Source organism: Anopheles ziemanni, chromosome 2, assembly GCF_943734765.1.
Source record: "Anopheles ziemanni chromosome 2, idAnoZiCoDA_A2_x.2, whole genome shotgun sequence".
Lineage (NCBI taxonomy): Eukaryota > Metazoa > Arthropoda > Insecta > Diptera > Culicidae > Anopheles > Anopheles ziemanni.
This window is the reverse complement of record NC_080705.1, coordinates 71,767,341-71,784,179: the sequence shown is the minus strand read 5'-3', so window position 1 is coordinate 71,784,179 and position 16,839 is coordinate 71,767,341. Positions and strand designations below refer to the sequence as shown.

The following is a 16,839-nucleotide window of genomic DNA, read 5'->3' as shown; positions in this document are numbered from 1 at the left end:
CTTTGCTTTCACCGGGTAAAATTGCTCGCACCTGATAAGGACCCGGTAAACCCGCCGAAGCGCGCCAACGGAAAGCCAACTGATCCCCCACCTGATTTGACCGTTCGGACGTAAATTTCTTGCAGGTTCGTTCAGCTGTACCCCACTGCTCGTACGCTCTTCAGCCCATATGCTTCGGGGCCATTCTAGAAGGACTTAATTAATTCCTTCCATAATAGCCAGGCGTTACAACGCGGGTGAAAATTCCCGCCACCCAGGGTTTTGGTATTCCGGTGGTACCTTTCGTGAAGACGATAGTTTCGTGCTTACACCTGCTTAGGAAAAAGCCGAAGGTATAAGGTTGGGTGGTTTTGGGACACTCGAAGGATCACCTTGGCGAGCGGCATGTGGTTTATGGCGAAGGCGTTATTTTAACTAATTAATCAACTTCCCTCGTACGTGTGTGGGTGTGTGTGGCCCGAGGCTCAGTCAGTCAAACTCTTGCGGAAAGGGCGTGAGCTTGCTGGTCAAACTTTTCATAGATAGTATTAGCAAACTAACAGTATGGGATCGTCAGTTTAAGCGGCTTAGATGATGGCGATAGTTGCCTCTGGATAGTGAACCGGAATTGCGGCAGACCGAATCATCCCTGTTAATGATCCGTTGCGTTCGTAACTCATAATAAATTGCTGGTTAAAAAGGGAAAAGCAATAAAAGTTAGTCGACTGTACTTTATTCAAAACGAAAGCTTTATGTATGAAATATTCAAAATCAAAGTGGCAGAACATCAAACGCCTTATTTGTTTTAATTCATAAATTCTACTGCATTGCATGCGATAATATTGGTAAGAGTTGAAAGAATCACATAACGATTAAAGAAATTAAATAATGAAAAATGGTCAGTTTCTTGAAGTTTTCGATAACGCTTCTGAATCACACATATTTGAAAATGTAACACTTCTACCTCGTTAGTGTTTTATTGAACTTTTGTAGATAAATCTTTTCTTAGTGTCTTTGCGTGATTTACCTTTCGATGAATGCCTTCAGCTGTGCAGCTCGGCTGTAGACAGAAGGATCGTCCGGTGTCGTAAATAAAGCACTATATTACCACAATTTCCATCATCCCACAGCTGCTTGCTTGTGCTTTAAAGTTTTATTTTCTCAAAGTTCAACCACCACTTCCGGCGGGAGGGGGGAGGAGGAGTGGCGAGAAAGAGGCAATAAGAAATTCAGTACAGGCTACAAATGGATAAATTATTCTTCAGAAAGACTTTATGCCCTTGAGCGAGCGAGCAGCTTTTCCTTGGCTGCGTGGTCGCCTACTCCTAGTGTGTGTGTGTGTGTGTGTGTGTGTGTGTGTGTGGATACATCATCACTCCCGGGGGGGATTCAATTTGGCGCTTTTGAAATGCCACATGGCCAAAATTTATGCTAACTCGGGTGCAGATGTATGGCTGGGCTGGTGGTGCGTTCAGGTGCGAAGTGAACCGAACGGAGCTGTCGTAGATGCCGTGTGGCTGCGCTCCGGGTGAAGGCGGCCAGGGCGAGACCAGCGTGCAGGTATAGGAGATTGGCCATATGCAGCACCAATAGTATGCACATGCTTTGAAGGTGCGCCGCATTCCGCACGGGCGCAGCTGCATTATGTTGCATTGCCGCTGGATGCTCTTCTGCAATGACATCGAAAGCATGTATACCGTATTGTTGCATATAGAAGTATGGAAAATTCATGCTGGATTCGAAAATATGCAAAGAAAATATTGTTGAAGCTCATGCAAACATAATAAATTCCCAAGATTAACAAATTTTATTCCGTACATAGAAGTTGACCACACTATGTTCCGTTGGATATAACTATGTTTTAGTTAATAATTGCACTTAAACAATTAGATTGCTACAACACTCTATGACAATCGTCAAATCGCTTGCCTTTCAAAAAAACAACCCAATTAAAACACCTGCATTTAAACAAAAATCCTTCCATCACCCTTTCCTAATCTCATTTCAACTTAAAAGGCGGAAGAAACGAACTAAAACCCTTTTGGAAGGATACGTAAACCAATCAACTAGCCACGTTTCGGGCCGGCACAAAGCCGAACCTCGGTTGCAACAAACCGAATGCTATCACACGGCACGACTCTTTTCCGCCCGCTTGCATCCGCCCACGGGGAAAATGAATTCCGCACACGGAATAAAGCTTTTATTGTGAGGCTTTACATAAACTTCTCGAGGAGGGCGGTATTGTTTTTTCCCCCAACTCCGGGCCTTGCTTGTTGTGCAGTGCAATTCTATTGTTTACTCGAGTCAACCATAACTTACCACTAATTACATGAGCGTAGACGCTTGCAGACTTGGCCATCGTCGGTACGCAGGTGTAGTTTCCGCTGTCGCTCTGTACGGCTCGTTTTATCTTTAATCTGCCTCCGGTGCACCGCAGCAGGCAGCAGGCAGCAGTAGCAGCAGCAGCAGCAGCAGCAGCAGAAAAAGCAGAAATAACCACATTTCCCAACCAACGTCCAGCCGGCGGCAGCAATCCGTTTGCGAATGGAAAACCCGTATTATCCACATGGGTAGCAGGCGGAGGGCGGCGTGCGAGTGGAAAAAGTGGTACGAGATTAATAACCACACACAGCTATCACCCAAAAACCGCAATTTGGAGCATATTCTACCGCCCACAATTCTTCCTTCAAAGCCCCTCCCCACACAACCCATTGCATTCCGGTGCCCGATTATTTCGTCAAAACGGGAATAGAATTGTCTCGTTGCAATTTCGCAGAACCTTCCCCGGGTGGTTCTGCATATTCATGTGCATTACACTACGCCCGGTCCCTGACAATCCTCTAAATCTAAAACTATAATTCCATTGTGTGTGTGTGGCAGCATCGTTTGCGAACGGGCAGAACGTTATGTTGTGCTGCTGTCCTGCGGCACAGAACCGGTGGTGGAATAAATGGCTCGTTGCGTAAAGCAGGTAGGGAAACTCCAACCTTACCTCTATGGGAGGTACATGAAAAGGAAAAAAAAACAACCAGGAAACAAAAACGATCGTCTGCAACGAGAATTTCACATGATACGAAATTTCGATCGAACGTGCCACCACCGACAAACCATTTCAACAGAGTGGGACACTTTTTCATTAGGTTCCAACACGGCATCTCCGTCTGCTTCCGATTGCATCGGCCGCATTGAGGTTTTGATTGTTTTGTGTTTTGTTTTTGTTTCGGGCACGACTTCTTAAGACCTGCGGTTGGACCGGGTTTTGTGGTGGGGGATGATTTTACTGATTTATAATGCCTGGAGGAAATAAATTTTATTTCGACATCTTTTGAGCTTTTCGTATTGGCAGGGGGAAGTACAGAAATTCAATTTTCCACCCCCTTACCCTTTCCTCGAATGAAAAATTCAAATTAAATTTCCAAATTTGTGTGGCTTTCATCAATGTGTACGACACACAGCGGTGGATCAATCCATCCCGGGGGCTCAAGAGGCGGGATAATGGAGGACTTTCCAAATATTTCAATCGACCCAAATGTTTCTATACAAAAGGGCAAAGTTGGACTAACTATTTTATGAGAGATCGGAATGCATGTTGATAACATAAAGTGTTCATGTTTTTCAATAGAAATGAATTTTCTAAATTGTTCTGTGAGTTTTCTAATCCCACTTCATATGTTATTGTGAAGGTTGATTGTTCTACATGAGAAATATCAGGAAAAAGCTAAAATAATTTACAATTGAATTTCTATGCAGATACGTTTCCATTTGGTTTCTACAAGTTCATAAACAATATAATGTGATACATTATTTGCAATTCCTTTTTTAGTTCCTTTTCTATTTTTTATCCCTTCACAGTTCTGCCAAGTCGAGAAAATGGTTAAAAAAAAATTATTTTTCCATAATTTTTGCTCTAAAACCCGAGGAAAAATCATATTTTCCTAACAATTGATTAAATGATGGTAAGTTTGCATATTTGTTATTTGAGATTGTGATCCGCAATAATTAGCCAATAATTGGATTGAAATGCATCCATTAGTATCAAATAAGTGAATAAAAATTTACAAATACAAAACAACGTGTTTTCAAAGCAGGTGTATTCCAAATAGTCGCCACGTGATGAAAACAGAAACAAAACGTGCGATAAAAAACTGCCCGAGCCATTTACATAAATAGGAAATAAATAAACGCAATAGAACTGTGAACAAATTTAAATCAATATAAACTAAATAAACTTAAAAGAAACTGGATACGAGGTTTATAATGACAGGCGTGACCAACAAAGTCGTTACGTCAAGAAGAAGAAGGGTAACAATGTAAAATTTTGCCGGTGATAAAACAAAACAAGATAAAAGAAAACATATTCTACAAAGTATTCAAAGGTAAAAATAAAGAATGAAAAAGCAATATCAAAGTATACCAAAAAACGATTTCGTCAAAGTATACGAGAGCGAGAAATATGAGTGATAAGCAATATCGTTTTCAGATTACATTTTTTCGATCTTAGGCTTCGGGCCAAATTAATCTCCCCCCTCCCCCCAGCCACTCAGTTCAATCGCTGGTAAACCCGCCTCTGGCGATTCACGTTGACATTTTAAAGCTAAGAACTTTTCACTTGTAAGTTACTATTGTAAAATATGTTGTAAAATCCCTACAATATGGACTTGGGTTAAAAATGTGTTAGGTTATCTCAGTAGGATGTACTTAGTAAGATGACCCTTTTTCTTTGAATTTTCTTCAGGACTCTTGTGGCCTTTCCAATGGTTTAAAGTCGGAGCTATTTCCTAAAATTTACGACTGTTTTCGATCCCCCTTCTAAACTACAAACCTCAACGCCCCAACGCGGCTTGAATGCACAGGGCGCTGGCAATTATTTCGCTTCGATACACTTTTATTATTACCTAGAAGTCAGAACGTCCGTCCAATCTGTTTCGATGGTGATGCGTCCCTCGTCGTTCGGATGAACGTTATTTTCCTGCGTGTGCGATTCCAGCAGCGAGCTTCCTGCGCCATGGGCAACCGGTTTTGGGGTGGACGACAGAAGAAATTAATAAAAACACCACGTTACCGGGCGGGTCATCTGATTATTTCTGACAATCGGCGATTTGGGGAAAATTTCTGCGAATGCCAATCGAACTTACCCTTGTACCAGAACACCAGACCCAGCTCGTGCGGAACCCGTTGAATGACGCAGACGATGGTTATTTCGCTCCCAGATTTTATGAAGATGTCCGACGGCCCAAGTATGCGTGCACGAAGCTCTGAAGACATTCAATGAATGAAGACAATATTTTATTGCATTTTATAACGTTTGTTGTATGTTTGAATGTTTCAAGGTTTTTAACTCAAACTCGATTAATTAAAAGAGTTAACGAAACAGAGACATGTTTATCTTCTTCTCCGAAGCACACACTTCAAGAGTTGCCAGATGCAAATGTTCATAAAGCAGATTCGACGAAGCAATAATCCATCTGAAGTGCATGGCTAAAACCAAAAGCTAAAGAAACGACCCAACGAATTTTGCTCCGTGTTTCACAGCTGGTTGCAAGGATTGGAAAAACTTCTTTTTCACCAAATGAAATCATTCCCCAAATTTTAAATAAACACTTTTTCCGCACGCAACGATGGCACAATTCTCGCCAGTACTGTGCACACAAATTCTCCTAGAGTCAACACGGCGGTGTTGACTTTTCTACTGGAGGTTCTGGAAATAAACTGTGTAGTTGGATTGCGTGCGAAAGACGTGCAAGCTTTCCCCCTCGGGGGTGACCGGGTGAACCGGAAGAGAATTTGCGCATCAGAAAAGTTCGCTTCCGGTAAGCCAACAGTTGTGTGTGTGTGTTTGTGTATGTGTGTGTGTGGCTGGTTTTTGTCCCTCTTTCTGTTGAATTATTTTCCAACCAAATGACACAGTTTATATGCAGCTGAGTGCAAGAAGCTTTGGCCCGGTTCGGCTCCGGCGACGGAGCAAACACCGATCAAGAAAGAAAGAAAAATCGAAAAGATGAAGAACACTAACCCGGTTGTTGTTCGCAAAACACACACACACACCGAGCGAACGCCTTGGGCAAATATTTAAATGAAACGTCGACCGAATCCTGTCGACTGTGCATTTGGGAACCGTTTAGTGGATGACAGACCCTGTCTGACGCCGTACATACTTATAGCCCATTGGAGGAGAAAGTTGTGGCCATGGGAAAGATGTTTCGGTGTGTCGTTCGGAGGGGCCGGTTTGGTGTGACGTACAAGTTTTCCAATGATGAGAGGTTGTTTTTTCGGTGACTCAAAAACAAGCAAATGGAAAAAAAAATATCATGAAGCGTGAGTTCAAACTTCCGCAATAAACCAACTTTTTTGCGTGATAATCCACATGGACGTTTGATGTGTTTTTCTGCGGACGTGTAGCTGCCACCGAAGAGAAGTATATTTAAAAAAAAACCACTGAGCTGTGAATGTGGGTGAGCGAGCAGATAAACAAATATGTAGTATCTACCAACATTAAGTTGTGTCTAGGAATGTGGCTTATGTTTTCAATGATTATTTTCGTAGAAATAGTTCAATGGTGTTGTAAAACCCTAGGGTTAATTTAACATTTTTTGTTCAATTCTCATACAAATGTGAGACCAAATGATTTTCTACAGTGAAATTATTGTAAATAGGGAGGATCATTCCAGCTGGTTATTCACTGGACTAGTTTGAAAACATGTCTGATAAATGTTAAAAACTCCATCTGAAAACAAATCAGAGAGGTTTCCTAGAATAATATTTTCAACAGCTTATAACATAATATCGAGGCAAAAAGTTCTTCCTGAAACCCCGATTAATGATGATTTGAAAAGAGTATGATCGCTTTATAATTAGCATTGAGGTGGAAGAACATATGTACTTCTCATTCAATTATCTACGCTCATAAGTTCACTCGCCGAACAAAAACCATACAAGTGTTTGCGTTTGTTAACTCAACATCGTTTGTGGGTTATACACTAAACATACTGTCCAACATAAATGTCACATAAGGACATGCTTGTGTGGGTGATCGATTGTGGGGGTTCCTAGGACAAAGGAGCTGGCAGCAGAGTCGCCAGCAACCGATTCTGTTGTGGGTTCAAAGACCACCTACACAATATTTTCCGCCTTCTGGCAAGCAAAACACGACGGGTCCAATGATGGAAAAGTTTCTCCTTCTGCGGTTCGCCCAGTCGAAAGTGTGCGTTCGTGTTACGTTCATGCTCGGCCGAGTTTTTAAATTTAATTATTTTTTCATTTCGTAACTTTTACTTCAATTTAGTCCGCCCTCTGCCCATGTCCCGTTGTTTCAGCCCAACCGAAGGTGGCAGCTCTTCTACGAGCTGTAAATTGATGGCGGTTGGATCACTTTAACACAAAACTAATCATCCTTTTCTCTGCATCAGTGCACTCGGGGCACCAACTGCAGACTCTTTAGCAGGGATAGGAAGAAAAGAAACCGAAACCTAATGGAGTGCAGGGATGCTTACCAATTACATTCAGCACGTACGATAAGGAGAGCTTCGGTTCGGTATTAATTTGGCACTCGTATACACCCGAGTCTCGGGTTTGGGGATATTTTATCTGAAGCGTCCAGTTGGCCGAGTTGGCAGGCCGTAAAAGCTAGGGTGAGGGATTGGTTACAGTGTTAGTTTTCTGGCGAGGTTCACCAATTGAGCATTTTCGATCAATGTCAAAGGGATGTATGTAAAATTACCTGAAATCGTTGATCAGACGTGTACGTTGAGGGCCCCATCGTGAGAATATGAAGATCACGTTTCCTAATCCAAGCAACCTGTCAAGATGATGTCAGAGTGTTTGAACAAATTGAGTAAATGAGGGATGATTTATTATTAGTTACTTTCAACCAAGTGACAGCAATATTATTAACAAACTATTGATAAGCATGATTTTTACTTACGTCTTTATCTCCCAAACGTTCCACTCGGCAATGCAGGAACCCTGTCTGGCCTACGGTTATTGTGAGGTTACGAGTTACGTCAAAGTCGAAGTACGGCTGGAGTGTGTCGGATTCGTCATTTGTGGTCGTCAGCATTAAATTTGAGCTAAAGGAAACTAAATTGACAGGAATAGGCAGTGATTAGTTCTCCTAAGGCCTCCAAAAGTGAACGAGACTTTTCACAAGAAAATACGTGTTAGTGAGAGGAAAGAACACAATAGCGAGCATGTAAGAAGAATTAGAGGCTTATAAGTCATCAAGAAACAGCTCATAGATAACAATGAAAGTATTAAGCTTGTAAGGGTGTTTTGAGCCCTTCCTTATCTTGCCATGAAGGGACCATACTACACAAAACATAGGTCACCATACGATCGTGCAAAGATTGAAGAAAACCCGGCCTTAAAAGTTCAAACCATTACCATATCGATAACTGAGTGATAATGGACCCAGCCAATGGAGGTGACACACAACCTTCATAATCCAACCTTAAGGTGCTTAACGAACTGTACAAGGATTATCCTTAAAATGTTTAGCTTCTAATACGATTTTTATCTACCCGGTAGACTCGTCGATGCACATAAGATTAGCAAAAAGCTGTTGAATGTGTGAAATGTAGTCCTATCTGATACATCGGGGCGACACTAGCTTTGCTTTTGAAGTATTTTCCACCACTACCTAATACGGCGGACAAACGATCTTGAATGCCGGACCCTTCAAATGGCAGATGCCTTTTCCCAGATAATCCCTACGCTCCGTCACGAGAGATGGTTGCGATAGGCGAGGAATTCCGTCCTTTCCGACAAACAAACAAAAAAAAACATGGAAAATAAGGTATCGGTCATGGGCCTCGTTCGTACACACAAAAAGCAAACTGACAACGGAATAACTTTATTTTCACAAACATTTTCACGGCTACGAAAGAATGTCGAATGATTCGTTCGTGAGCAAGGTTTTTGATCGAAGGTCCTTCCAAGATTTAGCATCCATGTAGAAACAAATACCCACAGCCGTTGGTTTATAAGTGCGGTTCTGCTTAACTCACAAACCACTTAAGGTTATTATGTTTTCCGAAGAAAGTGTCTCGACCCTGAAGACAAAACACTCAATAAGGACAACCTTTCCAAAGCTCAGCATTCCTTGAACTTTCAGTAGTTCCAAGAAATTGATACCGTCGCAATTTACTTAACAGTGCCATTACTCTCTGATTGATTGTGTTGCATTCATTTTACTGTTTTTAATAAAACTAAAAAATATTGTGCTTCGCCGGTGACGGACGAATGCAAATTAAAGCAAAGCTACGAAATAAAACATCATCTCGATGTCCCGGCGCTCTTGCATTTTGCTTTGGTATTTACTTTTGAAATGATTGTTAGCATGAATTTTTCTCACTGGACGTGAAAGTTACCTACCCCAAAATATGCATGATGCTCGCAAAACGTTTGCTGTGTGCATTTTCGCTCAGCAGCTCCGGCTAGTCCGCTTCCCCGGCGCGCAGTGTTTGTTGTGACAAAGGGCTGGCTTCGGGTTGCCAGTGCCATGCTGAGTGGGAACCACCAGGCGTCTCCATTGATTAGATTTCACAGTGCCACCACGCGTGCCGCCCGACTGCTCCGCAGCACCATCGCTGATAAGACTTGGCGTGCAAAAATGTGGCTGCTGCTGCTGCTGCTACCGTATCGACAATTTACCAATTTAAAGCACCCAGCATGTCTGCAACGAGAAGGCGAAAGGAGAACGAAAACGATGTAATATTCAAATGAGGTGGCGATGGAAAACATTTTCCGTGCAATGCTCCTCCCCCACCAAAGAATGTATGATCGGTAAATTATTTTAAACTAAAACCATCCCGTCTAGTCAGGGCGATATTAAAAATTATTCAATATCCCTTTTTAACTTATGCATTTGCTTTCATCCGTGGTCTATCGTTCGCGAGCTTGATTTTAGAAATTCCACTGATATGGTGCATGATTTTAATGGATAAACTCAAGCCTAGCCGATTGGAAAATTTTCGTTGAACTTTTATTTTATTTAAACATTATACTCCAATACTTATTCCTACAATATTCCTATTTGTTGCATTACACTTAGTACAAGCAGGAATAAAAAGTAAAAGCAAGAATGATTGAGAATGTAATCTTTATCTCTCGGGAAAATTAGTAGCCACTGATTACTATCTGTCAAACGTTTCTGCTTCAATCATTTTGGAAAAGTTTGTGTGTGATTTTTGTGGTTCCCTTTTACGAGCACACTCCGGGCTGCGACGAGCAAACATGTTTACTGCAAAAGTTGTTTGCACAGAGCCGACGAACGATCGAACAAATCAATTCAACTTACAAGACACTCGACACTCGAGCATGCCTACTTTACCAACGCGCGCGCCGAAATGAAATCGTCAATGTTTTTCCGCAACTGCCTTTTTCCCCCGACAAACGCTGTTGTTCGCAGTCGGTACTAAAACTAGTTGCTGTCGTGTGCTACGGCGAATAATTCCCGGGCCACGTTGCGCCCATCAAAGCCCGGATGTCTCGTTGGCGAGTAATTGAGTACGCCGCCACTTTGTCGCCTTCCGATCCATTCGGAAGCCGAGTCACGCTGAAATGGAGGACGCGTCCACGGGATGTATTATTCCACACATTCCACGCCGATCCTTTCGATCAAACCGTCGACGACGACCGAAAACACTCGCCCTGTCAAGCCACTTCCTTCTCCGGGACGTGCGCCACTCTGTAACGGTTCGGGCGGGTTCGCTTCCATCGCGGCTGTAAATCGAGCGATTTTCAACATTGGGTGAACCCCACGGTTTCGGTTGCGTCCCCCCCAGCGGAACAATAAATAGCAATGTACTTTGCATCGGCCCGATCAATAGAGCGCTCGCTGAGCAGCAACTACCGCTGGTCCCTTTTCCGTAGCGACATCGCGAGTCGGGAAAGTATGACTTTTTTTCAAACCCCACCCCCAACCTCCCCGATCTGTGGACGTTTGGTATTTCGGTAAATTTATTGCCATCCGAAATCGATATGTTACAGTTGGCTTTTATTTTCATTCTCCGTGCAGTTGTTTCAGCGGACATCAACGAAGTTTTATATCTTAATGCGTTTATCACTGCCAACCGGTTTTGCGCTAAAGTTGGCAGGCGGCTTCTGCCCCTTCCTGTTTTACAGTGCAGCCCAACCATCCGGTACCGTTTGAGCGGGATAACATGTGTAAGAAGGGGGCGTGAACCGGAAACAATCCTACAGCGTCGTCCTCGTACACCATGAAAACACGGCACGGGGTGGTGGAGGCTTATGATTTTTTTTTGTTCTTCGGAGCCAGATCGTAACCCACGGCTGAACCAAACGCCGGGAAGGGCACGTTCGAGAAGCAACATCAAACAACACGGTCGTCAATGAATGTGAAGGAAAGCAGTCGAGCCTGCAACAGTTATGTACGGAATGTTCAACAGGCTGGAAGATGGTTTTATGGCACCTTGCGGATTTTTCGAAACACGCAAACACGTTGAGTAGTATTGATTTGTTTTGTGGATTGCGTTAGTAGACGAAGTTTGCGCCTAAAAATAAGTATCGTATCTGATAATATTAATTTAAAAATGTTTCGTCCAGGCAATTTTCTTGAGTAATTAAAATTTAAATTAGTAAATTTAAGTTTCCGTCAAAAAAAATCACACAACATTCTTCTCATTCTTGCGTTATTACCTAGGTTAGGGTGGATCTTTTATGGCTTAAGATGCAATTTCAGATACACCACGTAATATCCCATTTCACTGAAGGTATTGCAATGGCTTTGATGAGCTCCCAGTGGCTATAAAGCATTTGTTTTATATTAAATGGCTATGCTCGGTTTGACCATGAGCTTCATTGCACTCGGTTGGGAATACGGAAATGTTTGAGCATTAAACATTAAATGAAAACAATGCCCAAAGGGAAGAGAAACGCGGTAAATGGTCTAATTTACATGCGAGAGTCGCGATGTATATCTCGTAGCCAATTAGCGGCCACATTAGGGCTGCGATAATTAAATAAAGTAATAAAAATTCCATTGCTTTATCTTACTGAACATCGTAAAATGCACCATTCTATTTTATTTGTTTGATTATTTCAAGTTATTTGAAATAAGTGTTAAATGTTCATTGGAAATTTTTAAACGTTTTACAAGTTTTAAAGCATAAATCTCTGAAAATACTCACCAAGGAAATGAAATGATATTGCTACCACTTAAGATATCCTATGGGTTGTCTTATTCACATTAATTCAGATTCAAACTGTGTCCATGCACCGCCGAAGAGGTTTAAATACTCCGTGAAACATCCGCCTTCAGTGGGAGCGTTAAGTTAAACATCAGCCGCTTTGCTGCGTCCGGGTCCGCTTTTAGCTACTAAATCCTCCCAGGAGAGCGTGATTGTAATTCAATAAATTCACTTTGACGTTAAGATTTGGTATTCGACGCACACGTATTTTTTGTCCGAACGATCGTTGCTAAACAAGTTTGAACTGGGTACACAGAAAAGTCCATTTGTTATATGCTTTGTGTAATATATAACGGTTTGAGCAATTTAGTCTAGCATTTTCAATTGATTAACTTGCTGGTTTAATGGCATTTACTAAGTGGTCTCTCACTTGCACCAGAACTAAAATTATGACACCAATATTTTCAATTGTTGCTGATGCCGTTAGCAAATGTTTTTAAGATAAACAAATTATCTTTCCACCAGCCTTAAGTGAAGAAAACACACACAGTAACACTTTTTCGTAACGAAGATAGTGCGTTTTAACGAGTTCATCTAAAAAAGATGGTGATAGCGACGATACCGGGCGACAGTGAACGCGAAACTGAAGGCTAAATGTCATTGGACAGGCCTTGATGTTTCGATGGCGCAACGGGGTCGAGAGTTGTTCTCTTTTACGATTGATTTTCGCTCTCCATCTTTTCCACACTCTTCTATAAAAAGCTTCCCAGTATATTTACTCAACAGCTCTCATGCGAACCAAACTTGGATACCCTGCTTCGAAGTAGTATCTCCAGCTGGAGTTCGGAAGCCCACCGGAGTGAAACGTGCTTTCAAGCTCTCTGCCATCCCGAGTGAAGCTGGTGGACGTGAGATCCCGGTTTTTCTCCGCAGCATCCGTTAAGAGCCTCGTTAAACCGCGAGTTCCAGCGTTGTTTCTAGTAATGCTGCCCATTTCAAACTTCAACTCACCACCCTTTTTTCAACCCATTTTACTTATTTCTACTGAAACATCAGTTAAAAATTCTGTTCTAGGGGCATCAATCCAACTGGAATATTCTCGTTGCTTATTGCTGATTTTAAAGTAAGTTTATTTCTAAATTAAAAAGAAGAAAAGAGAAATAAAAATGCCACAACACAAGTTATGATCAATTCTTATTGAAGTATTATTTAAATCCATTAAGGTTCACAGTAAAAAATAACATGTATATTGCATTCATACATTGCAAATGAAAAAAGCCACTACTCTCGTTTGATATTTTCCAATAACAAATTGCCACGAATTTCGGAGCTCTTTAGTCTTCATGGTGTGAATTATATCGCTTCATATTTAAGCATCATATTTATTGCTTCATATTTGAGCCTCATCTTTACATGCCAACTTCCGATGAAAGCCAGCGTCGGCACTTGTTTTCTTTTTGACATTAAATGTGAGCATTAATTTTATGTTGAGCCGAGAATGGATCACTCAAACGGATAACACCTCAAACGGATGGCGTTTGCTGTCGCCGGAACCGGCATTCAACATGCACGATTGGATTTGTATTGGGCAGTTCAAAATGAAGTACTTACGCTCGCAGCAAAGCCAGTTGCTTTTAACCATCATTACAAATAAAAGTCGCCGTCACTTTTTTTCATGGATAATTGCTTCGGTTTCTGGTGAACGTTTTTCATACCACCTGCATGGCGTATTGTGAGAGATTTTCAGTTTTTAAACAAGCCATGACTTATTAATAAGGGATACATAAATTTCTAAGGACCACCAAAGGTAGTATGGGAGTGTACGAAAGTTCAAGGGAACCATTGTTCCAACTTGCTTAAACGAAAAGGCTTTTTACATGCTGTTTGACGCTAGTAAAAAACTCCATCACTAATTTGACTTACGCGTACGAAGATTTTATCATTGAAATACTGCCTGAAACTGTCGTCATGCTAGGAATGGTTTATCGTAGCCAGTAAATGCGTCCCGTTTCGCTTACAGCATACCAGGCCTATGAAAATTTCCAAAATATACGACATTGTTTTGGTATAAATTCGGACCCAACTTATTTATGAGGGTTACCAAGGCATGTTTGGAGGAAGACGACCCGGTTGCCCGGTGCACAGCGTCAGACAGCAGTTCCGTTAGGGGTTTCCAGCACTGGAATTGATGGGTTTTCTCGGTTCGTGTTCGTATTCACTCACCGTGACCTTTCCATTCACCCGGCCACCCCCGACCGGTCCCCGTCCCGGTGCCCGCCAAGAAGAGAAGAGAACACCCGAAATGTGGTTGCTAGCACTCGCGGCAAAATAAATGAGTTTCATGCCACCGAAAAGCTTCATTGTTGGGTGAATTTGTTCGCAACAAAGAGAAACGAGGGTTGGCAGCGTTCGGGGATGATGGTGAAGTCCTACAAATCACAGATACGTTACTATTAACCAGGATACTCGGGGAAGTAAAATGAGGTGTTTATGAAAGAGTCAGACCCGCACCCCGCAACTGACTCGTTACAGTTCCACCGTGGCCGGCTAAGTCGGTACCACACGATACGGAATTAAACACTTCGTGGTATGGGGTTCGAACGAGTGTTATGAAATGATTAATTCGATCCCGGACCGGGAGGCCAATTAACTCCTTAAATGCGATACAGACGGATGAAAGGGCGTGTTAAATTACATCCGAATACACAAATTATGTCCATCGAGGGTAATGAGTGTGAATGTATCTTGTTTTTATGTATGAACTGCATGAATAGTAGCTTGTTTTCCAAACAACGCCGTTAATGGAGACGCCTGGTGTTTCATAGTTTCCTTTCAGCGTCAATTAAACTTCATAACTGAACCTTAACACACCCAACCTGTGAACAAATCATTGCAATTCTTGTTATACATTCCGAGCTTAACCCGAAAAGTTGATATTTTTGAAAAATATAATTAAGCTTTTATCAATTAGTAAGAAACTTATACTTGACATTGATTGACTAGTTGTATAAATTAGGTAGAAATAATGCAAATATTATAACTGAAAACGCCTTACTCTATAAAAAAAATCACCAACCATACATCAAGCGTAATGATCTAATGTTTTCTTACCCCAAAATATGATCAAAACTCGTATAGCGACAAGCTCTCCAAGCACCGCGTTAACCGATATTATACATCGCAACCGGATGCTTTTCCCCGGAACGAGGTGCAACTTTTCGGACGTTCCTAATGGCGGTAATTGCAATCACCATAAATATGCTTTTATCCAGCCAATCGATAAGAGCGTTTCACTTTCGCCCGAAACACAGACGCCACTTCAGTGTGCCCGGCCCGGGAAAGTCTTGGAGAACACACACACGCACACATACACACCACCGAGGAGGAAAAGAAAAGGGGGGCCATGAGAGCATATCAGTGTCGCCGGTGGCTGGTGGGACAAATATTTGCATGCTTTTGGCACACACAGTGGCGCAGTATATTATTCCCGGTTTGCAGAAGGGCAGAATGGGGGAGAAGAACGGTGGCATGCCGACGTCAAATAACGAGTTATCATAATGCTCGCAGTATAGTTCGGAGGACGTACTGCTGCTGCTGCTGCTGCTGCTTGGTTATTACGGCGATGTTGTGTTTCGCTCGGGGCCAAAACGGTCATTCCGTGCACGGCAGAAGGGGCGAAGGGTCCCGTGTGTGCGTGAGTGTGGTTCGATATTAGCACGTCGCCATCGAATGTGACGATTTCCTATTTCGAAAACGTGCGCCACGAAAGGGAACGCACGCTGATGGGAAGATTTTATGACAATGTTTGCTTGCGAAGCTGATAGCTGATGACCCACTTCCGGACGATTCTTGCCGTGCTTTTACAGCCCCTTCGACTTGTGATGCTTCCGGGTACATCTTACGGCACATTCACGCTACGCACCAGCACGATTTCAATGCATGCCCGCACAAATCAAAACATACCGAACGATGATCAACTGTGTCGCCCGAAACGGAGCTGTTTTCGTTTTGATAGAGCCTCCGGGACAGCACTGTATGCATTGGAGCAGCACCAGAAAGAACCAAATATTAGCATACTAATTTAATAACATAAATGTGTGGCTTGTACGCTCCATTCTAGTGGAGAAAACAACCAACTTCCAGTCGACAAAGGCAGTTAAAACGTGGCACGGCGTACGACCGCTGATGCTAAAACGATTATGGTCTAGTCTTTCACGGTTGCTTTCTAAAGTAGGATACCGTTCCAACACCGAACGGAGCGCTCTTTGCCGAACTTTTCTTCCCTAGCCAAGGATGTGCTCATGGGAAACCTTCTTTTGATGTTCCGGTTTCGTGAAAGCGTCAGGATGTCTTGGTTTCTAAAATAACATCAATCGACACTTAAAGATAAGGTTGAGTGTTGTTACCGCAAAATACTTTTAATGTTTAATACAAATTTGGTTTCTTTCTAATTATCTCAATATCATATACTTTCGTGAATGAATATAATTGAAAACTTTGCAATTGCCCCTCTCTACGAAAAGTAATTGAACGAAAAGATTTCAATGGCATTAGTTTATATTACTTGCTTTACAAAACGCGTGCGTTCCGCCCAGACCTAACTTAAATTACATATGCACAACAGCGTAGGAAACGTTAGGATACACTCTCCAACAACTTCTTATTCAATTGCATCGAAGCAAAACGACCAGATTGCGCGAGAGCTTATCAAATC

At 42.2% G+C, this 16,839-nt stretch overlaps 1 protein-coding gene across 1 annotated transcript; it reads right to left on the bottom strand.

Annotated features, from left to right (window-relative positions):
• Positions 1–1,410: 1,410 nt before the first annotated feature.
• Positions 1,411–9,391, bottom strand: LOC131294255 (zwei Ig domain protein zig-8-like). The gene is made up of 8 exons (XM_058322301.1): positions 9,349–9,391; positions 7,901–8,055; positions 7,697–7,774; positions 7,470–7,602; positions 5,115–5,234; positions 4,875–4,977; positions 2,299–2,396; positions 1,411–1,649 (listed from the first exon to the last, which is right to left on the bottom strand). Exons 1-8 carry the CDS (start codon positions 9,389–9,391, stop codon positions 1,411–1,413), a joined length of 969 nt encoding a protein of 322 aa, XP_058178284.1.
• Between the last annotated feature and the right edge of the window lie 7,448 nt (positions 9,392–16,839).